We start from the raw sequence: 22,237 nt of genomic DNA on the forward strand, positions 1-22,237 counted from the left end.
TTCTGATTAGTTTACAGGAAGTAGAATATTTTTTCAGTTAATAAACTGACCTGATAGTGTATCTTACAATTTAAGCAGAAGGTTGAGCACATGCCCCCCCAAAATGGAGAGTCCCCTGATGGCTATCTTTGTCCACATGTTTCAGTTCTAACACTTGGTGGGGAATGGTTTGGAAGAGGCAGTAATGGAATCAGGGAGTGAAAAAGGACAGTAAGAAAAGGAAAAACTAGAGTAAGGCATCAGTAACCAACAGAATGACCAGCTCATTCTAGTGATGCTGTTTTTCCCCCTAAATACTGCCAATTAAATGTTTGAGTCTGCAAATGTATTTTTACCACTAATCATGCCAAAATGGGTAAAATATAACTGAGAAAATAATATTTTAGGGACAGCTCCGCGTTTTCTCCAGTTACACTTGTAAGATTTCAATCTTTTGAAAACACTGAATTTTTTAATCATAAGTAATTAATTTTTGGACTTACCATGGCTAAACAATGATTACTGAATTGTCCTTCAAAAGAAAAGCTTCACTTATACTTTTAAAATGTTTGCTCTGTGTCTAGAAATACTACTTCACTGCTTGAGAATTTTCAGTTTCCCTTTATTTGGAAAAACTTATTCCTGAATATAAAGAGAGATCAAAATAGGTAACTTGGGAGCCTACCAATTCAGGCTGCCTCCACTCTAGGCCAGACTGTGTTTGGTTATTATTACTAATGGTGAGTCAGAAACTTCAGAGCCAAAGAGCCCGAAACTGGAGATTTCACACACATCTCATTCCCTATCAAATTCAATACCCCAACAACATCCAGACATCGCACTACCTCTTTCAGTCCAATGTCTATTTTATTATGCCATGGGTTAGAAATTCAGACAGGACACAGGAGGGATGGCTTGTCTGGGACCTCAGCTGGGAACTTAAAGGCTAGGGCTGTGGGGCGCGGGCAGTGGCTAGACAGTGCGGAACTAGAAGCTTCTGAAGGCTCCTCATTTTTAAGTCTGAACCTTGGGCCGATTACTTGCCAACTAGGATTGCCTGCCAGAGCACTACACCTGGTGGCCTCATTCATAGGCTACCTCACATGGCGGCCTGGGGTTAGCTGGATTCTTGCATGGCTTCAGGAAACAAGGTGAAGCTGCATGGCCTTTTATGACCCAGGCTCAGAAGTCACAAAGCCTGTCCAGACTCCAGGGGAAGGGAACAGATTCCCCCTTCTCCTGAGGGAGGGCTGGCAAGGGCACATGTTAGAAAACCACCACTGTGGCCATCTTTACAAAGCACAACCTGCCCTAAGATGTTCATGAGGAGGTGCAGAAGATAATTTATTTCTCAAGTTACATTTTAAAGCACTCTTTTATTGCCTGAACTTGTTTCCTGTGTGGTCATCTTTCGGGGACAATGTATTTATCTTAGCTTCTCTTTCTCACTGTGGCTTTCCTCAGACATCTGGTGATCTACACTTGTGCAGTAATCCTTCAGAGTAAAGCAGCCTTCAAACACCAACTAAGTGAGGACTCCAAATACCTGGTTACTAGGTGGGTGCTTTTTGGTGGGGTCCCAACACCACACCAGAATCCCTAATTCTCCTTAAGTAGTTCACTCAGTGCCATTAGAGAAGAGCTTCCTTCAGCCTTTTGCTTTACCTACAGATAACTGCTGCCTACTAATGTTCTGAGGATCAGGTCAGGCTTCCAGGTCATTCTCAGAAGGTTTTCAGCCAGCCAGCCCTACCTGTCATTCCCACCCTCTATCGATGATACATTACCAAGGCAGAAGCCCCTCCTGGGCTCTACTGCATCTAGCTCAGCAGCTTCCTTGGCCATAGTGCCTGTTGAGTATGTTCTAGACCTGAGCTGTCCAATACCAGAGCCACCAGCCATGGGGGGAAATTTGAATATTCAGTTATTAGCAGAATACTCTTACGCTTAGGATATACATACTTATGTATCTAGCGGAAGCCGTGACATTTATAGCTTACTCTCAAGTGGTTCAGGCAAAAAAGCACGTGTAGAGAGAGGGGGAAGAAAGGAGACAGGAAGAGGGATGGGTGGGGAAGGTAAAGGTAAAAAGCAAATATGGCGAAGTAACTGGTGGATCTAGGTGCCAAACATGGGTGTTAACTGTATCATTCTTACAACTTTTCCAAATTTTTTCAAATAAAAGGTTTGGTAGGGACATGGTAAACAACCTAAATATCCAACAATAAGGGAAAGAGTAAAATAAATTACAATATTGTATATTTACATGGGGGGAATATCCAGTCATTCAAAAGATTATTTTTAAAAGTAGTCTTCTTTTTTAAGATTTATTTGTTTTCTACAGAAAGAGAGAGCATGTGTGAGGGGGGAGAGAGGCAGAGAGAGAGGGAAATCCCAAGCAGACTCCAAGCTGAGCACAGAGCCCAACACAGGGCTCGATCTTACAACCCTGAGATCATGACGTGAGCCAAAACCAAGTAGGACGCTCAACTGACCGAGCCACCCAGGAGCCCCTTAAAAGCAGTCCTCTAAAAAAGGTCTTCCAATAACTAGGGCCATTCTATTTTCTAAAAAGAATATAAAAATCTCATATAGAATGTGCTACCATACGTAATGGAGGTGGGAGACTCATGTAATGATTTTTGTTGTTCTTATAGGAAAAAAGAATACAAGGTGATCATGATGGGGTTCTTAATTAAGGTAGGTGAGGGTTAGTGGAACCTTCCCTGAGGGGAATCTACCTGTGTGCTGAGGGGAAGTGAGTAACATCCACTACTGCTCTCATCCTCTCTCTAGAATCTGGTTTGCTCTTTGAAGGTAGATATGTGTCCATAAACAGATTAGTGAGAAACCTGACCTTCTGTATGCCAGGTGAGGCCAAAGCAATAGATTTCACTGTGAGACCACCATTTGTGTCCTCTGCCTGGGTAACCCCTCTGCCAGTCCCCCCATTCACTGAATTCTTTGCCCTGTAGGTCCCAGGATTCCTCACAACACTGAAGAGTCTACTAGCACAATATGCAACACACTGCAGGTATTTAATAGACATGTCCTGATTAGAACTCAAAATCAAAATACCTAGTGAGTTTTAGCATACACTCACTATAGCAAATAAAATTCAGGGATGCAAGATAATATTTGCTGGTAGTGATAAACTCCTCTTGTAGACAGACCACTCCATTCTATATATTTGGTCAGAGGTTGTAAATCCTTCAAGTTAGGGAAAGAGGAGCCAAAGGTAGGGAGGAAGGTGATAATAAAGTGCAGTAACTGTCAGTATGATGCATCAGGCCAGAGAGTGGAGGGAAGAGGCATGGATGTGTTCGGAACTGATATCGCAAGCAGAGCTTTGACATGCTAGAGCATGTGAGTAACAACTGTAGCCGAAGCTACCACAAAGACTCATTATCACCCTTATTCCAGAAGGGGCTTTAGAATCTAGTCCTAATGGTGGATTGGTAAATTCCAGGATGCCCCATTGTCATGGAAGCAGGAACATTTAAGTAAAGGTCACCATGTACTCATCTTCAAGGTTAAATGAGGCAAAATGTTAAGTTAACCATTACAGTGAATGAAGGGGATCCAAAGCCAGTCAGGCTCAAAGCACAAATGAACTGAAAGTGCCATGTTTCTTGGAAAATGATCAGTTTTTATAGCTGGGACCTTCAGCCAACAAACTTTAAGATAATTAACATTCAAGGTTGAGAGCTCTCTATGCAGCTTTTATTCTTAGCAGGAAGCTGATTTCATCCAGGAAATGCTGTGTCACTAACTTCCCATAATAAAAGCAGAGCCAACATCTACTGAACACCAACCATGTGCCACGCATTGTGCCCCATGTTCTCAATTTCACCAGTACTACAAGTCTATGATTAGATGCTATCATTTCTATTACGTAGCTAAACACACTGAATTATGTGATCTGCTCACACTCACACTGCTGGTAGACACCAGAAATTAAGACTTGGGTACAAGTCCACATAGATTGCTTCTTATATACCCAGAGAGAATAAGCAGGCTAACAGGTGGTGGTGGTCCTCAGAGTGAGAATTGTTTCAGTGTAAGTAAATGAAGTAGGAATCAGTCTGATAGTTTGGAAATGATAAGTCTAGATGAGCATTAGAGTGTGCAATTTCCTGATTGTCTAGTGGAACAAATTTAGACAAAACCTTGGCATTACTAACAGAGACTACGTTCGCTGGAAAGAAGTAGATCAGGGTAGTGGCATATTACGTTAAATGAAATATTTTACTATGTTGAACTGAAAAAAAGCACAGGTTTAAAAGCTCCATCTATTTGAGGGGGCACCTGGGTGGCTCAGTCTGACTCTTGATTTTGGCTCAGCTCATGATCTCAGGGTTGTGAGACTGAGCCCCACTTCCAGCCTCACACTAGGCGTGGAGCCTACTTAAGATTCTCCCCCTCTGCTCCTACACCTCTCTCTCATCTCAAAAGAAACAAAGAAAAGAAAATAAAGATTCCATCTACTGGAATTTTAAGTGTGGTTTTGCCCCTAACTTTGCTTTGGCAGGATATTTAAATCATCTAAGCTTTGGCATCTTCATCCAAGAAATGGAAATATCTACTCCACCTGGATGATGGAAGAATTACAGCTACATCTGCCTACTATTATGCCTGGCAGGGAGTGATACACAAATATAAGTTCCCCTCACCTCTTAGAAAGAATAATTTCTGGTTCACCTTGGAAGAGGTGGCCAAGATGTCAACAACTAGCTGATAACTCGGGCAGTCTCTTCCTCACTTGGGATTTCTATTTGCCCACATATAAAATTGGGAAGGTTGGAGAGATGATCTCTAGGTTTAAGCTCTCATTGGGTGAATCTGAGAGGGTTAAATTTTGGTTTGTATCTCTATACAGCTATTTATCTTACACCAATCTTGCCTAATATGTCAATTCTGGGACAATCTGGAGAGAGCACTGCTACGAGTAGGCAGCCAAGAAAAAGAACCAGAAATCAAGAAAAACAGTACACACTTTTATATGTGTTCTTCTAATTGTGTTCTCCACCCAGAAAGCCTCCAAGGACACTTTGGCTTTTTTGTTTTTTTTTAAGATTTTTTATTTATTTATTCATGAGAGAGAGAGAGAGAGAGAGAGAGAGAGAGAGAGACGCAGAAACACAGGCAGAGGAAGGAGCAGGCTCCATGCAGGGAGCCCAACGCAGGACTCGATCCCGGGTCTCCAGGATCAGGCCCAGGGCTGAAGACAGCGCTAAACCGCTGAGCCACACGGGCTGCCCTCCAAGGACACTTTGGATGAAGGACAAGAAGGTAAACATGTCACACATTCCCCGAAACCACCCCTATTACACAGAAACCTTCAAGGGAGAGGTAGGGACAGCAGGAAAGCATGCCACAAAGTCACAGGCCTCATAAATTTTGGCTAGCACATACAAATTTATGTATTTTCCCCTGCTTCTCATTGATCTGTAAGTTTCTCAAAGGTAGTGGGGGACTATACCTGGACAATTTCCTAAAGCTTAATTTCCACTTCATTCTGCATCCAGGTGTTCAAGTAACGCTGATGAACTCCCAACTACTTAAGTGTCAACCTTCAGCATCTCCCACACTCCATCCCCTGAATGGGTTCACAACCCTTAGGCTTAGGCAAAAAAAATCTACTGCGTCCAATGTGGTGGTTCTGAACACACTACAGTCACCTGAGTCACCCAGAATGCCAGCCCGGGAGCCCCTCCCTCCAGAGACTGACTTAATTGGCCTCAATGAGGGGCAGGTGCCACTAGTTTTAGGCACACCCCAGATTATTCTCAGGAGCAGCAAGACTAAAGACCACTGAGTAACCTGATTCACACACACAAAAAAATCCAACCAGGGAGAACAAATCACAACTTCCTTAGGCTCAGACAAGTGGTTATTTACCCATCTATTTTTGGTCTCTATTTTCATGTCTGAGATTTGGTTCAGCCTCTCAGAAAACTGGCCAAGAAATTCCTCATAGTCTTTTTTTTTAAGATTTTATTCATTTATTCATGAGAGACACAGAAAGGATGGGGGGCAGAGACAGATACAGGCAGAGGGAGAAGCAGGCTCCATGCAGGGAGCCTGACGTGGGACTCGATCCCAGGTCTCCAGGATCACGTCCTGGACTGAAGGCAGTGCTAAACCACTGAGCCACCTGGGCTGCCCCCTCATAGTCTTAAGAGACTTTTCAGCGTCACCAGCATCCTTATTCTCCTTCCCCTCTAGATGATCCTACATGGGAAAAATAAGTATTGCTGGCCACATCCATAGAGGAAATGGCTGTACCTGAGGGTGCAGTGACTCTTGACAGGTGGCAACACTGGTGGACCCTTCCCTTCTAGTGGGTCCCCACACTGTGCCCAATCCTGGTCTACATCCTCGGCTACAGAGGGCCGGTGAGATGAGCAGTCAGAGGGGCCCTGGCTCTACTGTTTGACCTGCCCTGAATCTCAGTTTCCCAATTTGTAACATGGCGCAACTGTTGTGAGACTTCCATGATACTATATTTTATACTTAGTGTTGGCAAGTACTCAGAAAACGCTAGCTGAATCTTTTTCAGTTTCTGGAGAGTCCATTTTAATTTTCTTCTTGAACAGCTCTACTGAAGCCAAGCTGAGGTTAAAGAAGCAGGAATATGAGTATGTAGGCCTGAGATGACATGGCAGAGAATCCAGAAAGAATGATAACCAAAGAAGTGGCCTCCTTCTGTCCAAAGGGCAGTTTCTAGAGAAACGGACGCTCACTATGAGCAAGTAGTTAAAGGGATGATTAGAAATAAAGTGCTCACTTGACCACATTACCTGACCAGTATGGGAAAAGCAAAATGGCAATTACCATTTTGCTTTCTACTTAACATCAAAAGTAGGAGGAATCAACCAAATTTATACAAGGACTATCTGCCCCCAAGTTTAAGGAAACATTATACTCTACCAGAACAGATCCAAGGAAAGGCTCAGATGAAACGAGGAGAATGCTCTGGTCTGTGAAAACCCAACAATTTGTTGGAAAAAGGTACGTTACAAATTTCAAAGGGCCCTACTGTTTTCTGGCCAAGAAGACACTGGGAAATATTTAACTTCCTGCTCCAGGAAAATGTTAGAGAGATACTTATAATTTATTCCCAACAGTGAAACTATTATATACTGACCTCCATGCCCTAGTAAGAAAGCAAGCAACACTGGTACAACTCAAATGGCCAAGCAGAATCACATATCAAGTCCAAGAATGAAAATAAAATCACGACTGCTTGTGTGATGCTTAAGGAAATAATCTACAATTCAGTTAGAACCCCAACTATTCAATTAGAGGGAATATAAATATAGACCTTTGTAAATGTAATAGTTTGCTGTAATTTTTCTGCCATTCATTATGGCAGAAAGTATAATAATCTCAGTAAAGATAGACACTGACCAGGAATAGGGTTCTCTTTGAGGGATATGAAGGATACCACCAGAGATCTCAATCAAATCCAGCTCTGCCCCCAGAAGTATAGAGGTAAACTGACTGCCCCACCGCCACCATAAAAGTGAAATGGGCTACCTGAATGCTTCCAGGTTAGTTTCAACTAATGCCCGGTAAGCCACTCACAGTCCCCTTAGCACATTTTCCTGTAAGTTAACTAATTTACCAGGAAGAGTAAGTGGGCAAGAACAGCAAGAATTTCTAAAAAAAATTTATGGTAATAATAAGAAACTGCCCTTACCAAATTTCAACACAAATTACAAGGCAAAAGTTAACATATATTTAGTTAAAATCAGAAAAGCTGTCCTACTGAATAGAATCCACAAATATAAACTACCCTGTGAATTTAGCATGTGATAAAACAGAAACAACAAAGAAAGATTTGAGGTCTTAATAATTGTTGCTATGCAACTAAACAACAGAACAGAGTAAAAGTGACTCAGCTACAAAAGCCCCGTCAGAAATGGGAATAAATTCCAGAGGGGTTTAGTAATGATTTGCAAAATGCTACAGGTGATAAATCTGACCATGATAAAAGCACTGTAAATGACCGAGTATATAAAAATTCAGACTGTGCACTAAATAAAAAGGAAACCAGCAGTCAGTATTAACATAAGCAAATATGTGGGCAAAAGCTGGAAGGCTATCACAAAAAAATGGATGGAAGAATTATAGGTGATATTCTTTCCAAATGTCTTTAATTATATACTAATTACCAAAAAAGGGAACATAGTGGAAAACAGTATTTACACCGCACAACAGGTTACCATGCCAAATACATACAAAGAATTCTTGCAAATGATTAAAACTCCAGATTCCAGTTAGTAAATGGTCAAGGACAGTTTATACACAAAATGCAGAGAATAAACCCACACAGGAAAAAAAGGAAAACATTTAGCTTCTATGCTACCTACTATACAATTAAAATCATAAAACCTCAGTGTGGCAGGGCTGTGGAGAAACTAGTACACTTGAATTTTGCTTTCCACATGGTAATTCCTCTCAGGGGCACATACCTTATGTAGACCACCTGAAAAAGTCTCCGCTAACTCCAAGTTATGCTCCGGATAGCCAATATTTACTTTCACTAGCAAATGGGAGAAACAGATCTTCATCATTTAAATGCAAATTAAGAGCAATCACTGTGAGCTACTTTAATAGGGTACAATTAACTTAGACCAGAGGTCAAAAACTTTCTGTAAAGGGCCAGACTATAAACATTTTTGGCACTGTGGGCCAAAGAGTTAATTCTGCTGTTGTGAAGGGACAGAAACCACAGACAATATGTAATAAATGGGCATGTTTCAACAAAACTTAATTGACCAAAACGAGTGTTGTCAAAATCCACAGACTGTACAACACAAAGAGGGGAAGCCTAACATAAACTATGGACTTTGGATAATAATGATGGGCCAATGTTGGTTCATGGATTATTAGCAAATGGCACACACTGGTGCAGGATGTTGATGGCAAGGCAGGCTGTATTTGGGGAAGGGCTGTATGTGGGAGCTCCTGGTACTTTCTGCTCAACTTTGTGGTGAATGTAAAACTATTTAAGATAAAGTCTATGGGGATGCCTGGGTGGCTCAGCGGTTGAGCACCTGTCTTTGGCTCAGGGCATGATCCCAGAGTCCCGGGATGAGTCCCACATCGGGCTTCCTGCATGGAGCCTGCTTCTCTCTCTGCGTGTCTCTCATGAATAAATAAATAAAATCTTTTAAAAAAGGATAAAGTCTATGAATTAAAAAACAAAAGAAAACAGGGGGCTGGCCCTCGGGCCATATAGTCTGACAACCTATCTTCCACTATGGTATTCCTAAAACAAAAGCATTTGCCCAACTCTGACCTCAGCTTACCACATAAGTCAAATAATTTAATGCCCATATGATACAAAAGAAAAGGAAAAGCAGTAATATTTTGATTCCATCCAGTAACAAATTCAATGTTTCTCGAATCTCGCCAACAGCCTAACAAATTACCACCCTTCAGTAGGTCAGCAAGTGTGGCCATGTCTCCCCTTCAAGACTATAGACTCCCACACAAAACTGCAAAGACAGTGAAGCCAGAGCCACAACTTAGGTGCCCAGAGCCTGATAAACCAAATTACGTTGAAACCCAACTCTAGCGGGTCATGAAGGCCCCAAATACCGATCAAGATGCATGAAGCCAAGTTAGACATCTTGACCCTAACTGAAATTGTTCTCTTCCTCTTTAATTCCGAAGAGTTGGCTTCTGTCTCCAAACAGGTTAGTCTAATTCTTGGCAACTCTTCAGAGTAGAAAGACCTTCCTGCTTGGAGAAAAGGTGATTCATGTACATATATGTATGGGTACAAAATAAACACACTCAGAAACAAAACACAATTGTTTTTCCTTTTTCCTATTGTGATAATTTAAAAAAAAATTTTTTTTTCATCTCCTCTGGAAACAAAATCCCTGTTCTCTCCAGTGATCAGGCTTCGAGGAGCAAAATGACTTTAAAGACCAAGACTTTTCGAAGAGCAGTCATTTGAAACCAAAGCCAGCTTTTCAGTGGGTATCAGAATCTTAAAATACTTTCTAAAGAAAAACAGAAGGTGGCCAGCCCTTAAAGCTCAAGAACAGTAAAAATAAAGAAACCTGCCTTCTAATAGCTAAAGGCTCCTAGGTTCACAGAAGCAGCGTGATGGTGGCAGAAATCTTTTCTGTGAAAAGAAGGCAGAGTTGTCAGACAACCTGCCTTCTGGTGGTTTTATTTGGGAGATGCTATATTTAAATGTGGGGACATGGTGGAAGTTTAAACTTACGTAACAACGAAGGTGTTTAATGTCTAATAACCTTTACGTGGAGCCAGTAATCACCCATGAGGGAGCAGGGAGCACCCACACTGCAGAGAGCAAGCAGCTGAGGAAGCTGTGAGAGGTTCCAAAGAAGGGGCAGGCGCCGCCCTCTGTAAAGGGATGGTTTGGAGTAAAAATGAGAGGAGGACAGGAGCAAACAAACACCCCTGAAACCAGTGCAGCTGTGCAAAAGACAAGTGCAAAGGAACTAGGAAATAAAACAAATGGGAAGCCAGTCTGCAGGGAGAGAATCCAAGTGATAAGTGAGGGAACCAGAATTGGCCAGAGTGAGAATGAGAGACGAAACAGGAGGTCCGAATGCAAATGTGAATCATTTCCTATGAACTCATTCAAGATTCAGGAGGTTCCGTCATTAATGTATATCTTAACAGTCCAAACTCTCCTTTCCTCATACCACTAAGTGGAGCTTTCACTCATTAGCAACTACTTAATGCAAAGACAGAACTCACACTTTTGCAAATGTAATAAGGAGCCACCATTAGCATGAACTGCCCTTCAAAAGACAATACAGAAAAAACAAAAAAACAAAAAAAAAAAAGACAATACACTAGTCCAAAAATCCTGAGGATAACAGGTTCAGAGGGGGGAAATTGTGAAAGTTATACAGAGAAATAAAATCGATAAATGCTTATTCCAAACACGAAAATGAGCTATTTCTCTCACTCCTACTAAGGAATTAATACATACTATGGGAAGCCTCTGTCCAATAGAAACATGATGTGAGATACATGTCTAACTGACAACTGCGTAACAGCCACAGTAATGCAAAAAGAAACAGGTGAAAGTTTTTATATTTCATTTAACCCAATGTATCCAAAACATCATCATGTCTACAAGGAATATAAAAATATATTGAGATATTTTGCCAGTTCTTATCTTAAGTCTTTGAAATCCACTGTGCATCTTACAGCACAACTCAATTCAAAACCTAAATTTCTATCAGAAATAACTGACCTATAATGAGATTTCATCAAATTTACAGTTAAGGTAGCATCACATATCTAAATTGCTCTAAACATAGTTAGAAGTTTTCCAAGTCATTGAATCAAGTTTCAGCTTTAAATTTAAATCTGTATCAATTCAGCTTCTCAGTCACACTAGCCACATTTCAAGTGTTAAACAGGCTCAAGTGGCTAGTGGTGACCTTATGGGACAAAGGCCTACGATAATCACAGGAACCGAAAATTCAAACCTAATTGTTAAAAAGAACTATAATAAAGCAAATAAGATAGATAATACAGTAGAAAAATCAAGGTATTAAAAATAGAAAGAAAGAGAAAAATGTAGATGTTTATCACTAGAGATGACAGATCTTTCATATCAACAAATACATGCATTGGTTAAGTTTAACCACATAAAAAAGAAAGTTTGATTCACAAAGCCAAACCCAACTTTGAACTACATTTCAAGACAACAATTAAGTAACTCAGACTGAGAATAAAAGACTGAAAACAAAACCCCACAAAATAAAATAGCAATGCTCTACCAGAAAATGTAAACAAGGGGAAAATACGGATTAAGATCTCAACATCAAATAAGGTTGAATCTAGGCTAAAGGGCAATACCCTAGCAAGAGGGCAGCACTTTGTATCGCTAAAGGGTATATCTTGCAATGAGGACATGACAGTTAAGACTGTCTAAGCATTGGGGCGCCTGGGTGGCTCAGTGGTTGAGCATCTGCCTTCAGCTCAGGTCATGATCCCAGGGTCCTGTGATGGAGTCCCACATGGAGTCCCACATGGAGTCCCACATCAGGCTCCCCAGAGGGAGCCTGCTTTTCCCTCTGCCTGTGTCTCTGCCTCTCTCTATGTGTCTCCCATGAATAAATAAATAAAGTCTAAAAAAAGAATGTCTAAGCAGCAAAAAGGTATCAAGGAAATACTGTAAGAGATATGGAGAAAAAAAAATCCATTAGGAGACTTGAACTTCTCCCAGGTCATGATGGATCAAGTAGATTAGAAAAAGTAAAGGTGTAGGAAACTTAAAGAACATAATTAATATGGTACGTATGGTATACTAAACTCTGTAACCTGAGAACATAATCATCTTTTTGCTGCCCAAGGAACCTTCACAGGAAATAACCATATATTGGGCTACAAATATCCGCAAATTAAAGAAATAATCCGGACAACATTTCATGATCACAATGCAACAAAACTAAACATAAAATTAAAATACAGGATGTACTTCCCTGAAATCTTAAAAACTCAACAACTCCTAGTTCACAGAAGAACAAGAATCTGAAGATTCAGAAGAGCTGAGAGGAGAGAGGATCATATACAGACACGTCAGCTGCCAAAGCAGTGAGTAACAGAGGGGTCAACTGTGGCCTCAAGTACTGAAATAAACAGCAAAACAGAAAAGAAGCCAAGTGCCCAACTCGGAAGAAAAAGAATAACAAAATAAACAGGAGGAGATTGAGGAGATCAGAGGGAATTAACAAAGTCAAAGTGGACACTAATGAACTAGAAAACAAAAGTCATAAAACTAATAAACGTATCCAATCATAAATGACTGTATAATTTAATCAAGAAAGGAGAGGGGAGGGGATCCCTGGGTGGCTCAGCGGTTGGGCACCTGCCTTCGACCCAGGGCGTGATCCTGGAGACCCAGGATCGAGTCCCATGTCAGGCTCCCTGCATGGAGCCTGCTTCTCCCTCTGCTTGTGTCTCTGCCTCTCTCTCTGTGTGTCTCTCATGAATAAATAAATAAAATCTTAAAAAAAAAAAAAAGAAAGGGGAGGGGAGGGGAGAACAAATATAAAACAGAGGAACAGCCACAGAGAAAATTAAGACTGATAGACGATTACTATCCCAGCTATAAATTGACTTAAAACCTCAATGACTAGGATAATTTTCTAAAGAAATATAACAAAATGTACTCTAGAACAGAAAATCCATATAGATCAATACCAGAGAATACAGAAAGCTGTCAAAAAGTAAGAGTCCCCAAAGACACTAAGTTTAAAAGGTTTCACAGGGGGATCCTACCAAATCATTTTTTAAAAGACTTTATTTACTTATTTGAAGACTTTTTACAGGGGAGGGGCAGAGGGAGAGAGAGAATCTCAAGCAGGTCCCGCGCTCCACACCAGGGCCTAATGCGGGGCTCGATCTCATCACCCGGAGATCATGACCTGAGCCAAAACCAAGACCAGCGCTCAACCAACGAAGACATCCAGGCACCCCACCACCAAATTTTTAAAGAACAGATTATCTGAAAGATAAATTGGTCTTAATATAGGAAAAAAAAAAAGAAGTTTTCTGAAACAAGCATGGTTTCAATAAGAAAATCTAACAGACTGCACATACATGCAAGATAGACAAAGCAGCATGTGGCTATCAATATACTGAACCCGGGAGTTCAACATACGATTCTGGCTACTTCTGTATATGCTCAAAATTTTCCACCATAAAAAAAAAAATCAAACCGAAAAATTGTTTACTCCAGAAGAAATAATGCTAGCTAGATAACACTTTTCACTTCTCAAAAGTCTGATGATGATTTAGTAAAAGCAGAGGAAAACAGGCACTCCTTAGGAACTTCTAGAGAGAGGATAAACTGACAATCTCTAGGGAAAGGAACTGGACAATGCTTAGGAAAATTTCAAATGCACACACCCTCTGATGTAGTGATCCCAGGTTTAGGAACACGTCCTATATCTGTACTCGTACACACACCGTATGCACACGGAAGGGTGTGTGTATAGCACAACTCCCAGTAGCACTGGTCACCAGAGGGAAGATTGGAAACAACCTACAAGCCCTAAAGAGGGAGTTGGCTAATAAATCAGAGAACACTCATATAAACTAACTAAGGAAGTACGGTAGATGAAGATCTAGAAATCTCTCTAAGGTATGGAGTTTAAAAAGCAAGATGCAGACAGATCTCTAACAAGCTGCTGTTTATACAAAAAATGCAGGGGCTAGTGGACAAAAGTAGGAAGGTGGTATGTATGTCTCTATCCTTTGGCACTTTTTGAATTTGAAACCACGTAACTCCCATCTCAGACCAAAAAGAAAATCTCTCTCTCTCTCTCTCTCTCTCTTTTTTTTTTTTTTTTTTTTTTAGAGAACTTCATTTAAAAAAAAAAAAAAAAAAAAACAAGGGATTCCTGGGTGGCTCAGCGGTTTATCACCTGCCTTTGGCCCAGGGTGCAATCCTGGAGTCCCAGGATCGAGTCCCACCGTCGGGCTCCCTGCATGGAGCCTGCTTCTCCCTCTCTCTCGAATAAATAAATAAAATCTTAAAAAAAAATAAAGTAAAATCACTGCTTCTGAAATAACAACCACTTTTAATCTCCACTCTTAAAAAAGATAATCTTATTTTACTAGTGTGGACAGATTAGTATAATAAAGCTATTTCAGTGGCCACAGAAACTACAATTTATTTGTTAATGTGCTTATAACAAATACTGAAGCACTGAATTCCATGTACATCCTTTCTTTGGTCCCTGTCCAGTTACTCAGTCAAAAACTTATGTCCTGTTTGTAAAGCAGTGAGGGAGAAAATCATAAAGGTCACAAAGTAGCAGCCTGGAGGTCAGCACGGTCCACATATCTGCTCTTTTTGAGTCTCAGGTCTTTTAAAACAGACTGAATTGGTGCCAACCACCTGCCCCTTCTGGAACCAGCACATACCTGGGAGGGTGCCACAGTTCCCACCTAGCTGGCTTCATGCAGTCACTTGCTGCTCCACAGCTGGCCCTTTAAGCATGTGAGGTGGCCTTCATCTGCAGTTTTCAACAGTCATAAAGGGTCATAAAGCCTCTTTACTCTTCTTCCTCCTCACCTTAAAAATATCCCCCCATCCATCCTAGATCCTCAAACTCCTACATTACTTGCCAAAACAGAACTATCAAGAACTAGAAGGACTCAAAGAAAGGAAGAAGTCGAGATGGCCTTTGTGACAGCTCTTCTTCTAGGTGTTGTCATTAAACACAGGCTGCCCGTCACCTGTCTCTGGATATTACAAACTGGGTTCGTAGTTTCTAGCAAATTCCACCACAATTATATATAGCTCTCCTGTGAGCTTCCTTAAAAGGAAAAGACTTCAATTATTAGGCTTCTTCCATTATCCTAGATTAGCATATCCCTCCACCTCTCCCAAAATAGGTCAGAAGCCTTTTGTGGGAAATACCTATCAGGAGATTTGGTCGTATTTTCTTTTCAAAGCTCATCCCTTGTCCTTTGAAATTATAATAATACAATTCAGGAGTCGTGTTTTAGAGATTGCCTAATACAATACACACTTTTTATCGATTAGGAAAATGAACCCCAGTGAGGTTCGCTCAGCCAAAGCCACACTTGAGTTAGTGGCAGAGCAAAAATTAGAACATTTATTTCCAGACACTGGTCCCATGGGCTTTCCACGATAACACTATCTCCCGCTGTGGTTTTCCTACTCAGGTAACATTCCTGCCAAGACACCTATTAACATGGGTAGAAACTAGATGCTGTAGAACGAAATCAACTGAAATTTCACCAAGCTATCAGAACTATCACATCCATGTTGAGGGTGGAAGAAATTGGGAATTTCTGGATTCCTTTTGCTTCTTTTATGGTGAAAACCTAACTCAGTTTACCCCCAGTGAAGCTGATAGCTTCAGAATCTTCTCTAAACCATAAATTAGAGATGGAAAACATGCTATTTATAGCAACCCTGACATTTTCTTTCTAAACCCTGAAGTCAGGAGCTGCTTCAAACCTCTAAAATTTTCACAAGTGGCCAGAGATGGTTAACTACTGAAGAGCCTGCAGGAGTGAAGTTTAAGATGCAAAGATCAACATCTCATTGAACTTTGACTTTCCTCATCATTCTCTGGCAAAGTGGGTTCTTAAAATTTAATTTGGTCTCGACTTTAACCTATTCCTCTCTTCCTATCCCAACTTTTTCAGTACAGGCAACAACACCTCTTGCATATCAGCTCCTCCCTGGACGTTCTATCTCCTCTGCACTTCTAGTTTTTATTCCCACCCGATACCATCCCTTTACATTTATTTAAAAGTCACGAAATGAAGAGACGTCAGATTATGTTCCCTTAAGAGCTTTTTATTCCCCTTCGAGGATGCTGAGCTCTATTCTGATACCTGGGTGCGCACTTTTGTTTTACTGTCAGGTGGTTCACAACCAGCTCCCTCGCCTTCAGCAACTGCAAGTATTCGCTCTGTGGTTGAAAGGGCACCGCTCTGGGGAAACACGATCCGGTTAGTATAAGGTGGTGGAATCTATTCCCATCTCAGCTAGGCCTCTCCGGCAAGGTGAGGGCCGGGTCTTCTGCGCTCCCGCCTCACTTGGCGTAAGCTGCCCACCAGCCCACTTGACAGGGCAGAAGGTGGTGGGACACAAGAGGGGAGGCGCGATGAACCGGGGTGTATCAGACCCTGCTCTGACGCTAGGTGCCCACGCGTCCTCTCCTCCCCAGCATCTAAGGCGTTTGCAGCTCAGGCCTCTAACTGCTTTAACATTACACGGAAAGGACAACACTTGGAGTCCCACCGCTCCAGGCACACAGGAGCACCTTAGGGCAAAAGAGGAACAAAATGTTATTGCATAATTTATTCGACCTCAAGGTGTTTCTAAACAGCTCTTACCCAACAACAACAACTAAAAAAAAAGAATCTACAAATAAAACCATTAAAAAGCCACCCGCACTCCGCTACTAAGTTTTAAGGACGGGGAGGTCTGTGTCAAGTAGATTCGAAGCTACCAGAGCAGGTTCGGGGAGTCCTGCCTGGATGAAGGTCCTCGGACGCGGTTTCTGTGTTTCCAGGTAAAGCCCTGGACGGTGTGCGGGTGCCAGGCCCTGCCCCCCCCGCGCCCCGAAATCCGAGTCCCCTGGGGAGCCCCCGGGCATCCCAGAGCCCCGCCCGCGGTTCCCACGGACTTTGCCCAGAGCTGCGGAGACCCGCGGTGGCGGCGGCGGGCCTGAAAGGCAGCAGCCCGGCGTCCCGCGGCTGTGAGGACCGTGGCGACCGTGGGGGGCCCGGTCCCGCACTCACCGAAGTCCAGGAACTGCTTGATGGACAGTGGCGACGGCGAGAAACGCGAGTAGCGTTCGATCTGCTTAGGCACCGGCTGCTTCAGCAGCCACCGGAAAAGCCGCATCCTCGCCGAGGTCGTGCACAGAGCAGCCGAGACGCCCGGGCAGCCGCTGGAGACGGCGCAGCCGAGCCGCGCGGGTCGGGCACGTCAGCCAGGCGCGCGCCCCGGCCTCCGCCTCGGCCTTGGCGCCGAGGGTGCAGCCGCCGCAGCAGCAGCAGCAGCTCCGGGGCCGCGGCCGGCCGCCCGCGGCTTCCCCAGGCCCCGCCCACGGGGGCGGAGTCGGCCGCCGCACGTACGCGGCGCACGGAGGGCGCGGGGGGCACGGGGGGCGCGCGGTCGCACGCGCCGGCCGCTGATTCGCCGCCGCCGCCCCCGCTTTCTTCTGCTCGAGTTCGCCCGGACGCCGGCGCCACCTTCCTTCGCTCCTGGGGCTGAGCCCCGCCCGGCGAGTGCGGCAGCCCCGCGGCCCGCCCCCGGCTAAGTCCTTTGCGGCCGAAAGGTGGCAAAGGGGCAGTGGAACTGCGACGAGGCCCCGAGCCCACGGCCGGAGTCCAGTCCTACGCCTTGTTCAAGGCCCCTCTCAGCTGCAGGCGCCTCTTCCGGGAGGCCCTCCCTGGATGGCCGGCTGCGGCGCCGGAGGACTCATTGCATCTTTACATTTTGATTTTCATGTTGTTTTTACCACTTTAGTGGCTGTTTCATGCCCACCACCACACCACTTCCCTTCGGCAGAATGACATGGCAGTGTGCTTCTGGTTCACGCCTGCCCCCCACCCATTGCACAGGCTTAATTGTAACGTCACCGACTGTGTTTCAGCCCACCGCACCTCCTCCACCCCTACCTCCCTACCCCGACCTGCTCACTCCTTTGAACACCTTTGGACAGAATTGTTAGGTCACTCACTGTTTCGTGGCCTTCCGCTCCTCCTCCTCACCAACCCTCCACCACTACCTTCCCACCTGAGGCCACCACCTTTGGACAAGATTAATTAAGTCATTGGCTGTTTTGGGCCCCCACAACCACCGTTGGACAGTATCAATTCTTTTTTTTTTAATTTTTTTTCTTTATTTATTTATGATAGTCACAGAGAGAGAGAGAGAGAGAGAGGCAGAGACACAGGCAGAGGGAGAAGCAGGCTCCATGCACCGGGAGCCCGACGTGGGATTCGATCCCGGGTCTCCAGGATCGCGCCCTGGGCCAAAGGCAGGCGCCAAACCGCTGCGCCACCCAGGGATCCCTGGACAGTATCAATTCTAACATCACTAACACTCGGTTTCGTGCCCTCCCTCCCCCATACTCCCCCTCACACCAATGGGCAGGGTTAATCGTGAGGTCACTGTTTCATACCACCACTATCGTTGGAAAGGCTCAAATTTAAGGTCATTGGTATTAGCTTTCATACCCCCTCACTCACCATCACCATCACCATCACCATCACCATCACCACCACCACCACCGTAGGACAGCTTCCTGACTCTTTGAGGCTTCACCACCAGCAGCACCACTACATTTGGACATGAGTCTATGCTTACACCAGGTGTCGGGTATTTTTTTTCTCTGCATACCATTGACCTTGAACTCGGGGCTTAGTATAGGAAATCATTATTTCCTAATGGGGATGCATGAAGTACTGCTTACTTTAACCATTTTCACCAAAACTTGCTTTATTTTTGGCAACGTGTAAACATCAAATAAAAGGAAAAGTAGAATATTCTCTAAGGAAAGATAAAAATGTCACTGGAGACCACTGTTTTGATCTAATTAGGCTGGTTTTCTCATTAAATAAAATTATCGGTGGGTAGCTACTTAACATTTGTGACTTCATTGGGTACTTACACACCCAATTCTTTGTTTACTAGTTACATCTTTATTCTGAATCTAAAGAAAAGTAATACATACACTCAAAGGCATCCAGTGGTCTGACCATACTTCTACATTTTCAAATACATCTTGGTCATCTTGGTGGTGCTATGGCACATAGACTACCATGTCCTTTCCATTCTAACCAAAGCCTAAAAGAGATATACTGACAACCTCTTTTAGCTGGGTACTTGGCCAGCAGAGCTAAGCAATCCTGTTGGTGTGCATGGGCAGACAAAAAGAGAACCTGTGGCCTGTGATTCTTCCAGTGACTTTTACAGTGCTATCCGGAAGCAGAGTGTACTTGGTGGCAGTAGTTGTAGTCAGTAAACAGGAAGATTTAAAAAAAAAAAAAAGGAAGATTTTCCCAACCTAAGCAGCAGAAGATTGCTGCTGATCTTTCTAGCTTGCACATCACTTGTTTCATTCCTCCCTTTCCAAGTGAACAAAATCTGCGTATTCTGTTGATTTGATTACTTCAACTATCATATGACTAGTTTTATTGATGCTTCTCCAAAAGGTGGCAAGGTCCTAGAAGTTGGGACACAATATGAGAGAGTCTGGTGTAATATAAAATTGCACTGGTCCAGGGCTCAAATGACCCAGTCCCCTAAGCTTTGTTCTATCAACTGGCTGTGTGGCCTTCAACAAGTCACTTAGCCTTACTCTGTCCCAGTTACTTCTTATGTTGGATGGAGATACCTGATTTCTCTCCCTGGCATTTGTGACAATCAAATGAAATAAATCATGTCTAATAGAAACATAAAATATTGTTCTACCTCTTTCATACAACAATACATATTGTTTAAGCAAATAGTCTTATGGTAACTGGCAAAATCCAGAAGCTAATCCAGTGAGGTGATTTCAGTGCTGATTATAGTTATAAGAGAAGGATCTTCAAAGAAATAAGTAGATCTTGATGAGCTTTTTCAGTTCTTTGTACACACCAAGGTTTGCTGGCTTCCAGTGACTCTTCAAGCAAGATCCTTGGACCACCAGTAGGAACATCACCTGAGAACTTATTAGAAATACAAACTCTTGGACCCCACCCTGACCAACTGAATGATAAACTCTGGGGGTAGGGCCTGGAAATCTGTGCCTTAACAAGTTTTGAGGGTTTTAAAAATATGGCCACGAATTCTTTGATATTTCTCTCCCCAAGAGATGGAGTTTGATTCTTCTCCTTTTGAACGTACGCTTGATTTAGAAATCACTTCCAACAAATGTAGAATGGCTAGAAGCAATAAGATCTCACTTCAAAGATTAGGTTATAAAATAATTTCACTCTTAAAAATACCAGACCAGTACTCCTCAAAACTATCAAGGTCATTAAAAACAAGGAACATCGGAGAAACCGTGACCACCAAGAGGAGCCAAAGGAGGCATGACAACTAAATATAACATGCTATCCTGGATGGGATTCTGGAACAGATAAAAGGACATTAAATAAAAATTACAGAATTCTGAATAAAAGATTAACTTTGGAGCAAATGTGTTTAATAATAGTAAATCAACGTTTATTCACAAATGTTAAGAAATGTACCATATAATGCAAGATATTAATAGTAGGGAAATGGAGTATAGGGCATATGGGAGCTTTGTGTACTGTCTTCTCTATTTTGCTGTAAATCTAAAACTGTTTGAAAAAAAATAAAGCCAATTATACAATACAGTATTAACTACGGTCATCATGTTGTACGTTGTATACCCAGAACTTATTTTATCTTATAACTAGGATTTTTAAAAGTTGTTAAGAGTTGTTTAAAGTCCCTATGGAAAAGGGGAAAAAATGTAACTATGGGTGTTGATGGGTGTGAACTAAATTTATTGTAGCAATCATCTGGCAATATATACATATACCAAATCAATATGTTGGAGATCTTAAACATATACAATATTATATGTCAATTATATCTCGGTAGGAGAAAGCAGTACCTTTTGGTTACAAAATGTAAAATAAAGTATATTCAAAGAAAATATATAAGATATCAATAAAAATATTTTATAACCATAGAATAACTACTGAACATTTAAAGAACATGTATTACAAAAAAATAATAAAGTGAACATAAAAAAAAAAAGACTGACTTCCTTCTTGGGGTTTCTCTCTCTCTCCCTTCCTCTCTGTCTCTCTCTCAGAAGCCCCCTGCCCTGCTGCGAGGCAGCCCTGTGGAGAAGCCCACAGGAGTGAGCCTGAGAGCAGATGCTTCCCCCCCCCCCCGCCCCCCCGCACTTGGACTTGTAACCTGGTAAGAGGCTCTGAGCCACAACCACTCAGCTAAGTGGCTCCTGGACTTCTGACCCACAGAAATTCTCACAGTTTGCTGTAATAAATGTTTGTTGTTTCTAGCTGCTTACTTTCTGGATCTATGTTATGCAGTAATAGTTAACTCATCTGCATGCCTCGCAGGTGATTCTGACTCATGCTCAAGTGCTGGAACTGCCCTCCTACCCTATGCAGCACTCCTACCCAGCTCCCTGTTCCTTCCGGCTAATGCCTCAGAACCCAGCAGCAGCAGCAGCACTTAGAAGACAAAGGAGGTCTTCCCTGACCAGGAAGGCAGTTTGTTCCCCCTGCTGTACTGTTTCTTGATTCTCTGTACTTCTCACTGTAACACTCAAAACACCATTAGAATTTCATGAATGGGGCAGCCCTGGTGGCAGAGCGGTGTGGCGCCGCCTGCAGCCTGGGGTGTGGTCCTGGAGACCTGGGATCGAGTCCCACATTGGGCTCCCTGCATGGAGCCTGCTTCTCCCTCTCCCTGTGTCTCTGCCTATCTCTGTGTGTGTCTATGAATATATAAATAAAATCTTTAAAAAAAAAGAATTTCATGAATGTCTGTCTTCCGCCCTAGACACAAGACCTGTGATGGCTGAGCCCAAGTCTAGCCTATCCACTGCTTGGCTACCATGTCTAGCAGCAGTACCACTCACTAGGTCCACAACAAATATTTTTTAAATAAATGAAAACCAACAATAGGAACAACAAAACTACCCAAATCACATTCCTTCCCGTCGGCTCTCAACGGGGAACAAAGGGTAGTATTCTG

The 22,237-nt window shown here is 42.9% G+C and overlaps 2 protein-coding genes across 6 annotated transcripts in view; one reads left to right on the forward strand and one right to left on the reverse strand.

The window, feature by feature from the left end:
* Window positions 1-22,237, reverse strand: part of PDK3 (pyruvate dehydrogenase kinase 3) — an 84,845-nt gene that overhangs the window by 56,940 nt on the left and 5,668 nt on the right. The window contains exon 1 of one of the 4 annotated variants that reach the window (XM_077887672.1): window positions 17,284-17,528. The exons of 1 other annotated variant lie outside the window; for it this stretch is intronic. In XM_077887672.1, coding sequence (XP_077743798.1) covers window positions 17,284-17,389 — 106 coding nt within the window. In that variant the 5' untranslated portion in view covers window positions 17,390-17,528. Of the gene's footprint in view, window positions 1-14,922; window positions 14,998-17,283; window positions 17,529-22,237 lie in introns of those variants that run through there. 2 more of the 4 variants (XM_077887671.1, XM_077887673.1) reach the window with 2 other exon arrangements.
* Window positions 1,177-21,527, forward strand: LOC144307714 (uncharacterized). Of its 2 annotated transcripts, XM_077887675.1 has the most exons (5): window positions 1,183-1,309; window positions 1,444-1,536; window positions 2,637-2,679; window positions 2,955-3,013; window positions 4,511-4,753. In XM_077887675.1, the coding sequence occupies exons 1-5, from the start codon at window positions 1,296-1,298 to the stop codon at window positions 4,626-4,628; spliced, it is 327 nt and encodes a 108-aa protein (XP_077743801.1). In that variant the 5' UTR covers window positions 1,183-1,295; the 3' UTR covers window positions 4,629-4,753. The 2 variants fall into 2 exon arrangements, 1 of the variants encoding a protein (XP_077743801.1); XR_013374460.1 differs by lacking the exons at window positions 2,955-3,013; window positions 4,511-4,753 and adding an exon at window positions 21,327-21,527 and having other exon boundaries at window positions 1,177-1,309.

The sequence above is a fragment of the Canis aureus genome, chromosome X (assembly GCF_053574225.1).
Source record: "Canis aureus isolate CA01 chromosome X, VMU_Caureus_v.1.0, whole genome shotgun sequence".
Classification (NCBI taxonomy): Eukaryota; Metazoa; Chordata; class Mammalia; order Carnivora; family Canidae; genus Canis; species Canis aureus.